Source organism: Lactuca sativa, chromosome 3 (assembly GCF_002870075.4).
Source record: "Lactuca sativa cultivar Salinas chromosome 3, Lsat_Salinas_v11, whole genome shotgun sequence".
Lineage (NCBI taxonomy): Eukaryota > Viridiplantae > Streptophyta > Magnoliopsida > Asterales > Asteraceae > Lactuca > Lactuca sativa.
The window spans coordinates 53824134-53834849 of record NC_056625.2 but is presented as its reverse complement, the minus strand read 5'-3'; the positions used below and the strand labels follow the sequence as shown (position 1 = coordinate 53834849).

Below are 10716 nucleotides of genomic sequence, written 5' to 3'. Positions count from 1 at the left end.
TTAGGGTTTCCACCTGAAAAAAACCCCAGCAACCCACATCTTTATAGAATCCCCCAAGCATTAGAATTTCGGCCTGATGCTTCCTTGAAGAATCCTAGTCGATTTTTCTAGTGTCTCTCCTCTCATCTAGTTGTATTGGGTGTTTGTGAACCATTAGAGGTGCAACATTTGGGGCACTAAGCTTTCAAGAGTCAAGGATCTTCAAGATTTTTCTTGTTATTACTATATAACAAGTTTTACGGTTATTGCTTTGGTATTCAATTTGCATGTTCAATTAGTGAAAAACTTAGATCTAAAGCAATTAGTGTTGCATGAACACATATGTTTGTTGTTATGCTCAAAACCCAAAAGTGGTGATGGGTGGTAATGATAGGTGGTGGTTATAGTGGTGGGTAGTGGGTAGGTGGTAGTAATGGGTGGTGGAGGTGGGTGGGTGGTAGGTGGGGGTGATGGGTGGTGGCGGTCGGTGGTAGTAGTGGCGAGTGGTGGTGATGGGTAGTGGGTGGTGATTGGTGGTAGTGACGGGTGGTGTTCATAATGATGTGTAGTGGCTAGGTGGTAGTTATGGGTGGTAGAGGTGGGTGGGTGGTGGTGATGATGGTGAGTGGTGGGTGAGGGTGAAAGTGGCAGGCGGTGGTGGTCGGTGATAGGTGGTGATAGGTGGTGTTAGTGGGTGGTGGTGATGGGTGGTAGTGGTGGGTGGTGGTGATGGGAGGTGGGTGGTGGTAGTGGCAGGTGGTGGTCATAGTGGTGGGTTAGTGGTACTAATGGGTGGTGGAGGTGGATAGTAGCAGGTGGGCAGGTTATGGTGTGGTGGGTGATGGTGGCGGTGGGGGTTGGTGGTGGTGATGAGTGGTGGTAGTGGTTGATGGTCATGATTGGCGGTAGACGGATGGTGGTGATGATGTTCGGTAGTAGGTGGGGGTAGTGGTGATGGGTGGTTGGGTAAGTGACGGTGTCGGGTGGTGGTTGTGGATGGTATTCTTTGGGTGGTGATTAGTGAGGTTTTTTATTTTTTTCTTATTTTTTGATTATATTAATATAATTGATGACTTTAATTTAAAAAAATTTGTGTGGTCAAAATTGTTCTCAAATGATTTTGATTTAACCATAATATATATATATATATATATATATATATATAATATATATATATATATATATATATATATATATATGTATAGAGAGAGAGAGAGAGAGAGAGAGAGAGAGAGAGAGAGAGAGAGAGAGAGAGGAGAGAGAGAGAGAGAGAGAGAGAGAGAGAGAGAGAGAGAGAGAGAGAGAGAGAGAGAGAGAGGAGAGAGAGAGAGAGATGAGAGAGAGAGAGAGAGGAGAGAGAGAGAGAGAGAGAGAGAGAGAGAGAGAGAGAGAGAGAGAGAGAGAGAGAGAGAGAGAGAGAGAGAGAGAGAGAGAGAGAGTTCAAAATCCACATATTTTAGTATTACCACCAAATATTCAAACATTATGGACTTGCTCGAATTTATTACATACGAACGTCAAGAAAAGTATTGTCTATTTTAATCTAACTATTATTGAACCGAAGCGCAGCAGCATGACTAAAAAAATGTCATTTAACGAAACGGGAAAAAAACTGTTGACAGTAGTGGCGGTATATTTACAATACCACAAATAGAGAAATAGTCAACGGAAATCTAGAGGATAAGACACCAACTGAACTGAACTAGGTGTTCAATCTAAGAAGATATTGTTTTCAATATATGAATCCATCATTGACCATAGACACTGATCATCCGTCATCATCAAATCCTGGCAAGAATATTGAGAGCTGAACTCGTTGACAAAATTAAAAGGTGACAACAAGTTATTTCCTGATGATGTAATGGAATCAATGTCTGTTAGAAACGGCTCACTCCAGAAATTACCGACCAGTTCTTCATCGAATGTTTGTGGTGTAAAGTCACTAAAAACAGCACTGTCTGAGCCACTCAACTGACACGATGATATTTCTGTTAGTGAAGAATCTGATGGAGATTCAGTTGATACTCCTGCAAATAATGTTCCAACTTCAGGTTGATGTTGTAGATTTGTTTTGTTAACATGATTTTCTTTAGACGTAGCCTGATCGTATTCTAGAGTTCTTATGTGTTCATTTGAAGACTCAGTGTGTTCATTCTGAGTTCTCTTCTTCAAATGTGTGTTCCAACGATTTTTTATTTCATTGTCGCTTCTTCCTGGTAACTTTGCCGCTATTGTTGACCATCTGTGTATAAAGGAATAAAAATAATTTAGAAAAACCAATGTGAAAAGGTGCTAAATGATTTTGTTTAAATTATTTGTACTTACTTGTTTCCAAGCTTTTTATGTAAACCAATAAGCAGATCGTCTTCTTCCTTTGTAAAATTTCCATGTTTAATGTTTGGGCGGAGATAGTTCATCCATCTCAACCTGCAACTTTTACCACTTCTTGATACACCTAAGCAAAGGAAATGAAATAATAATAAGCAAGAGTCGGAATACATACAATAAAACTCAAGGAGCTAATTAATTAAGCGACTTGTAATTATACCAGCAAACTTGGGAAGCAAACCCCAGTTCCAATGGCCGTATCTCTGGATGTAAGCTCTTAACTTAGTGTCTTCATCTTCACTCCATGCACCTTTCTTCACTCCGTTGTCGTAACAAGATGACTTCACCATCTTTTTGCCTTTCAAATCGATATTTGTAGATCTGTATACCCACAATGGTTTATATCGAATTAAATCTGTCACTCACTTAAACTCTTATATATTGGTGTGGGTCTTGCAAATCACAACGTGCTGAAATGGAAAAAAATGTTGTTTATTTACAGAGATTAAAGAAATGTTTCAAAACATGCTAGATCCTTGACTAATTAATGACCGATGAACTCACGAAAGTTCCTATATATTATATTTGAATAATATATCCAGTTACCATGTTCCACACATGTCATCTGTTGCATTAACATATTTTAGTGTTCTTTTAAGAAAGAACAACGTACATATAGTTAAATGCAATTGGCTTAGTTGGCAAATTCCACTTTTGATTCACTTACAAGACTACTCTACTTGAATGCAATATATTTTGGCAAGAGTTCTTTTTATTTTTAGAGAGAAACAATACTTGTGGTTTTTTTTTTTTTTTTTTTTTTTTTTCCTGAAATCCAAAATATATAGTTTCAATTTGCAAATGTAGTTATTGTAGCTAGTCTTCATTTTCCATTTTGGCCCTCATTATACCATACATCATTTATTTTTAGTATGTGTTTACAAGGTTTTTAACACCAAAACATCAAAAAGTATGAATTTTATGTTTAAAATGTCACTTAATTAAAATTTATACCTCTTACACCACCAAAATTGAGAATTGACTTGTTTAAGTGTATAAATTATCCCACAGCTGACCGTGGCATGGAGGGTCAACCTCGTTAATAAAAGTGGTTGTTTCTGAACGTTCTTTATTATCACCCTCTATTATAGCATCAGTTTCATCACTACCTCATTCAAACCACTCCTCTAAACCATCCCCATTATATATATATATATATATATATATATATATATATATATATATATATATATATATATATATATATATATATATATATATATATATATATATATATATATTATATACACACACACACACACACACACACACACACACACACTAGAAATAGCCCTTCCCGTTTTGCGATGGGCATCGATAACTTCCAATTGCTTTTGTCAAACTCCTTAGTTCCAATGTCTACTTTGCGGGCGGTATAATCTCATTAACATGTAAATTTTTTTATTAGGAAAATACTATTTTTCTAAATTTTTTAAACATATTAACCTTTTCCTATAAATTATTCGTAATTTATTTTCTACAGATAAACCAAATTTGCCAACATACGAAAGTCTTGTAGCCAAAGTGTCAAACCCAAAAAACATATTACGTAAACAAATGGATTATTCTTGTAAAAAAAACTAGACATGAACCTTTTTTTATAAATTACCGGGACAATTTTTGAAATTTATTTTTTATATAGAGACTAAATATGCTAAATTCTAAAACCCCCAAAATATATTATCCATACTACAATTGCTTTTCATTATTGTTAAATAATTATTAACCAATCATCAAGTAAAAGATGCTAATAAACCATAACGTTGAACTTAATTTGAAATGAATCAACTAAATTTTGTTACAACGATTTAATAAGAAACGAGGGGATGCAAGTTGTTTCGTTGTTATGAGACTGAAATAATTTATCACTTCTTCAATGAAAATTTTTTTTGTTCAGAAAATGTTATGGACTGTTTTTCAATAGCTATAATTTTTCTGACTGATATGTTAGAAAACTCTATGTCCAACCTTTAGACAAACAACATGTCCAAGCTGAGATAATATAAATTGTTTCTCTACGTTAAGTCCTAAGAAGATGATTAAAAATTAATTATAAAAAAAAAATTCCAAAAAATCGAAACTTTTTTAGAGAATTTTTTAAAAGTTTCATATGTGACAAATTATTTTGGACTATTTTCAATAATAAGGATGAGGAGGGAAATCATATCTCTTGGAACAATGAGAGATAGAAAGAAATGGGAAGAATAAGACAAAATTAATTTTTTTGTCTAATTACCATTAGTCTACATACAAAGCATAATTCATCTTGTTTTGTCGTATACTACTTAACAAAATGGTCTTAAGTAAATTTGTTATCCAGAGGAAGAAACTAGTTGAGATAGTTTGGAAACTGATTTTCACCTCCGTTTCTGGAAGAAGTTCCACGAGAAACTGGGCACACGACTACATTTCAATACTACATACCATCCGCAGACAGATGGTCAGAGCGAGCAGACCATTCAGACCCTCGAGGATATGTTGAGGATCTGCATTATTGACTTCGGTGGGAGATGAGACTCCTACCTACCCCTTGCAAAGTTTTCCTACAACAACAACTATCACTCCAGCATTGGTGCTCCATCTTATTAGTTGTTGTATGGACGGAGATGCCGCACCCCAGTTTGTTGCGGCGAGGTTGGTCACAGAGTGATGGGTCGGACCGAGGTAGTCCTCTAGAAGACCGAGATGATTCAGCAGATCAGACAACGGTTGCAGACCGTTCAGAGTCGGCCGAAGAGTTACGCCGACCGGCGCCGATTTGAATTGGAGTTTCAGGTCGGTGACATGGTACTCCTGAAGGTCTCACCCTGGAAGGGTGTGATTCGCTTCAGGAAGAGGGGGAAATTGGGTCCCCGATACAACGGGCCATTTAGTATCATTTTCGGGATTGGCAAAGTGGCGTATATACTAGATCTTCTAGAAGAGCTTTGTCGGATCCACAACACTTTCCATGTCCCACTATTGCGGAAGTGCATAGTAGATGAGGAGGCAGTAGTGTCATTGGATGATATACAAGTTGACAAGCGCCTGAATTATGTGGAGAGGCCAGTAGCCATCCTGGAGAGGAAAGTGAAGGTTCTACGAAACAAGGAAGTACCTTTGGTAAAGGTACAATGGGAGAATCGGAGGGCATCCAAGTGGACTTGGGAGACGGAGGCAGAGATGCGGGAGCATTATCCGGAGTTGGTCGCCACAGCAGACTTCGAGGACGAAGTCTAGTTGAAGTGAGGTAGAATTGTAACATCCCCACTCCCGGGTATTAATTTTAAAGCTTTATATTCACATTCTTAGACCTACTCGACGAGTTGGATGCCCCAACTCGTCGTGTAGAAGTTGATCAGGCCGCGTGATTTATGGGGCCTACTCGATGAGTTGGAGGACCTCAACTCAATGAGTAGGAGCTGAATGGGAAAACTCTATTTTTTTGGGGTTTGTACCATATTTAAAGGACTTAAACCGCATCCTTTCGCCTCACTTATTAGCTCATTACCTAGAGAAGGAAACCCTAGTTGTTCTGTATTACTTCCTTGTGTGTATGAGGCTAAAAGTGTGTGTTTGGTGCATTTCTTGAAGAGGCTTGAAGATTTAGAGGCGTGGAACGAGAGGAAGCTTGTAGATCCAATATCTACATTGTTTTGGCTTCCATTTGAAGGTAACAAGTTGTTACCTTGATCATTCTAATGTTAGATCTACTCATTTAAGGGTTTTAGGCCATTTCTAGCGTATTTTGGGATCATTTCTGGTATTGAGCATGATCTAAAGTTGTAACTTCAGATCTTGACTCCTCTAAGCCCTCATGCACATAAAGTTTGAAACTTTACATGGTAACTATGTCCAAGGAGGCTAGGTCTACAGATTGGAGCATTGTGGTAGCTTAAGAACGTCCAAATGAGAAATGGCTTGAGGAACTTGACTAGTTAGATAGCCAACTCGACGAGTTAAAGATGGGTTTTCCCGTTTTCTGGATTGTGCATGGACTCGAAGATTTGCCTGCAAAATCAGCGATTCAACTAGGGTTTTTGACAATTTCTTGAGTTCTGAAGGAACTCGACGTGTCAGTAAGCTACACATGACGAGTTGGGTCAACATGGACTATTGATCTTGACCGTTGACTTTGACTTTGACAAAGGGCTTGACCAGTTTGACTTCTGGGGGTATTTTAGTAAATTGGAAATTTATGGAAATAGATCATTGGTGGATGTAGGTGTTTCACTTTGGAGTTGTATTTGGGGAGTTTGAAATTATCATCTCGAGCTACTGGTGAGGTGAGTTGTCCTTACTATACTAATAGGTTCGAAGGCACCATTGTCGGCCCTTTCCTTTGGATTGTTATCCTGGTTATTGGATGATGATATGCTTAGTGACTTGTTCGGTCGATATCCTGGTATATAGGATGATGATATGCTAGTGATCTATTAGATCGATATCTTGGTTATAGGATGATGCTATGTTAGTGATTTGTTAAATTGGTATCCTGGTTATAAGATGATGCTATGTTAGTAATCTGTTAGATCGGTATCCTGGTTATAGGATGATGCTATAAATAGTGATCTGTTAGATTTTTATGACTATCTGTACATGCTAGCTAGCGTATGATATTTTTGTGCACGTGATTGTTTGTTTGGGGCTTGGGTTGAGGCGGCCATGCTTTGTGCTTGTGCCAACATACCCAGGGCGGCCCGGGTAGACTGTAGACCCGATTAGGGCGTACTAATCAGGTCGAAGGCCTGACGAGCGATTCGGATAGGCTGAAGGCCATAAGAGGCGGTCCAGACGTGCCGAAGGCTCGGAGAGCGGTCTAGATAGACTGATGGCCCTACGTGTCAGTCCAGGTAGGCTGGTGGCTCATTATGCATGCTATTTATATGATATTGTTATGGTTTGTATGTTGTTGGTATTTTGTTGGAACTCACTAAGCTTCGGGCTTACAATCGTTGATTTTGTTTCAGGTACTTCTTGAAGGGTTTTAAGCATTCTAACACTCATATGGTGTACATGCAATCCTAGATACTTTGGATCTATGTTTTCTCTATTATACATGCAAACTTTCAATTTTCAAAGCATCATCCTAACTAGCATACTATGGAGTATATACAATACAAAAATCAACTTAGATGACTTATGTTTGTTGTAGCTTATTAACTTGGAGCTTTAAGAGCCTAGCACCAATAATGTGAATGCCTCAAATGGAACCACAAATCACCACCAACAATTGGAGGACTTAAGATAATGTTTCTTGCACGCAAAATCAAATATGCTCTTCCAAAGACTAACTAGTACCGATTTCATGAGCTAGAGGGTTTTTTATATAGTGTGTCATGATTAGGGTTACACCATGGAAACCCTAGTGTGCATGACTTTCCACATTCCTTAGGCTCCATGGGTTTTAACCTCCATGGAGTATTCATGGGTCACCACATGGGTTTAGCCCAACATAAAGAACTATGTGTCATAAGCCCACTTTATAAGAATGAATGATTTACACAATCAATCCCCATATATTTAATTAGTCTCTTTTGATCACAAAGTTAATTCCAGATTAATTCTTCTTCAATCCTAATTAAATAACATGATTTCATATTAATATATTACAACTTATAATATATTAATAAATCATAAATAACCACTTCTCAAAATTCCATCCTTATAAATTGTTCCGGTGAAATGCAACCCAAATGGACAATGCTACTCTTGGGTCAAGTACATACAAATTACACAACCCGACTAGCAATTGTAGCTCTTAAAAACCGTTGTCGAACTCTGACCTAGTCAGTGACACGTCCATTAGATAAGGGTTCATATATTCCTCCATTCTAGATATCATATGGACGGAGACATGGATTAAAATCATTCTCTTTGTCCAGCTGTTGTTTCCTGATCCCGATTTATGACAACTAACTAAATGAACAAATCGAATCAGTCCAGGCTTAGCCAAGCACTTAGGGGTGTCATAACTAAATCTTTGAGGGGCCCACAGATATCACTTTTATCCACATGGAGTAAAAGGAATGGATAAACTTCGACCCAAATGCTCGCTTGCACTTGCTCATCAAATTACACACAACGATACGTTTTATAACACCAAGTTACTGGTGCATTTACGTTTGTCAATGTGCAACCGGCTTGTAACTACAATTCACATGTATCCGTTTCAAGAATATAAGATATTATCGTCTCACAATCACTTGTGATAAAATGCATGAAGTGATTCAGATGAGCGGGGGTTGAATCCAATAATCAAATCTTATTCCAGGAGTACTCATGAACACCACAGCCACCATGTCCTAGACAAACTACAGACCCATTCATGAGAATCTTGCCTCAATAGCTACTTCCAAAGTATGATCGAATGTGCATGGATTGAATAACCTAGTTATTCAGGAAGTCAAAACATGCAAAGTGAAACACAAGAATAATATTAATCCTATATGGCCCCAAAACTTTTGAGTTCCATATTGATTACACATTATTCATTGTATAATGTTTTGATTTATCAACTTAATACTTGACATAAAACAATAGTTATGCCATGCTCCAAGGATGCCCACTATGTTTGTCTATGGTCTTGACTTTGTGAAATAGATCAATTAAAAACATTTCAATTATGCTCATTTCACAATTCCAAATCTTTCTTGTAAGTGTAAGAATTCCAAATTCTTGTCACTGCTAAACTATCATGTAATGCAGCCTTTGTAATGTGATGGAACCAAGAGTCACAGAGACTTGACCAATGATATTACAAAACTTTCCAATAGAGACTGATAACAAAGCAATTCCTAGGAAGTGAAGTCTCAAATTCAAAGTACATTCCTTTGAACATCCTTCTTGCATTAAGTTTCCTAATCTATCACAAATTTAAAAAATAACTTCCACTTATGGAAACATTTCCATATTCTCATTTCGACTATCACTTCTAAACAAGAGTTGCCACTTTTCAGAGTATGTCAACATGGTCCATCCAGTTTATACTTCCAACTACAAGCGACCAATCCTTGGCAAACCTTAGATTGTCCTTAATAGTTGTTAACCACTTTAGTCATATCCAGTTCTAGTCCTTTTTTCCTCTTAATGTCCTATGCATTTAGAAAATTTAGAACGCGAGAATATTATAGCATATGTAATCGATCCTATACCCGAAGCATATGGGATGCGATTCATAATGTCTAACATAAAGACATGATACTTGATCAGCCTTTTGCTATAATATTTCTATTTGCCATGTTCTCATAATTTTGATTATGAAGAGAGATGTCATAATCATAATCAAATTTTGAGAACGCAATTAACATTTCCATATATAGAATTTCCTTATGTTGAACCATTCCAACATAATATATATATATATATATATATATATATATATATATATATATATATATATATATATATATATATATATATATATATATATATATATATATATGACTAAATTTGATGAAAAACTCAATTTAAGCTTTCAGATTTTGAAATGAAGTATAAATTCCTCTCCCTTAATGATAGCAAAACAACTTTTCAAATCCACAACCTTGCGAATTGAACCTTTTGTTTTCTGTAATTAACATTGCTAACTTGTAACAGTTACCATAGTAATTATGCTCCCACTAGCATAATAATTATTATCTTACTAGCATAATACTTATGCTCCGACTAGTGTTGACATGTATTCAAAAATCAGCTGGACTTCTAGAAATCAATACTTATTGACTTTCTTACCAATGTTAAGATTTCTGATATGAGATGCTTCGATAAGAGTTTATCTAGGATTCTTAAACTCATACACCTTTCCTTAGATAGCTCACATGTGTGTCTAAACAATTTTAGAACTTACAGAAATAAGTCTCAAGTGTTTATACCTTTGCCATTTCTCCAAATTCGAACTATGAAGAGGGATGCCGTAATCATAATCGAATTTAAGAATGCAAATATCACAATTGCTATCTCCTTAAAATCTACTTAGTGAAAGCGTTTCCTCACAATCATTTTCATGAATTGGAGAGAAACCTTATGTCACTTAGACTTAATGGTGTATGTGTTTCTATCCATTTGAATTTGTCATAACAATAATCACAAAACAAGGTTAGTGACAAATCCAAACTCATATTGACTGAACTAGTTCAATCTTAATTTCTTGCCAGCTGGAAACACAAGAGCCTACCATTGCTTCCAAGTTGTTATGCATAGTCAATTTTAACTAAAATGGGCACCGAAACAAGAATATGTCACCACGATAGGTTACAAACCTCATGTCGTGTGCTAGTGTGTAACAATAGGTTGGCTCTTGATTAGTTCTTGAAACTTTCAAGATCTTTAAGACTCCCATTGACCTCTTGACATATAAGATTCTCTTGT

At 36.7% G+C, this 10716-nt stretch overlaps 1 protein-coding gene across 1 annotated transcript; it reads right to left on the bottom strand.

The window, feature by feature from the left end:
- Positions 1 to 1454: 1454 nt before the first annotated feature.
- Positions 1455 to 2685, bottom strand: LOC111914409 (transcription factor MYB13). The gene is made up of 3 exons (XM_023910154.3): positions 2528 to 2685; positions 2305 to 2434; positions 1455 to 2221 (listed from the first exon to the last, which is right to left on the bottom strand). The coding sequence occupies exons 1-3, from the start codon at positions 2655 to 2657 to the stop codon at positions 1690 to 1692; spliced, it is 792 nt and encodes a 263-aa protein (XP_023765922.1). The 5' UTR covers positions 2658 to 2685; the 3' UTR covers positions 1455 to 1689.
- Between the last annotated feature and the right edge of the window lie 8031 nt (positions 2686 to 10716).

What these genes read in the sequence shown, in the direction of transcription:
- LOC111914409 (XM_023910154.3), bottom strand. Translation starts at nt 2,657, where the DNA reads ATGGTGAAGTCATCTTGTTACGACAACGGAGTGAAGAAAGGTGCATGG. An exon ending in TTTGCTTCCCAAGTTTGCTG is followed by an intron (nt 2,435 to 2,527) that starts GTATAATTACAA and finishes TCCTTTGCTTAG; the next exon opens with GTGTATCAAGAAGTGGTAAA. An exon ending in CATAAAAAGCTTGGAAACAA is followed by an intron (nt 2,222 to 2,304) that starts GTAAGTACAAAT and finishes CTTTATACACAG; the next exon opens with ATGGTCAACAATAGCGGCAA.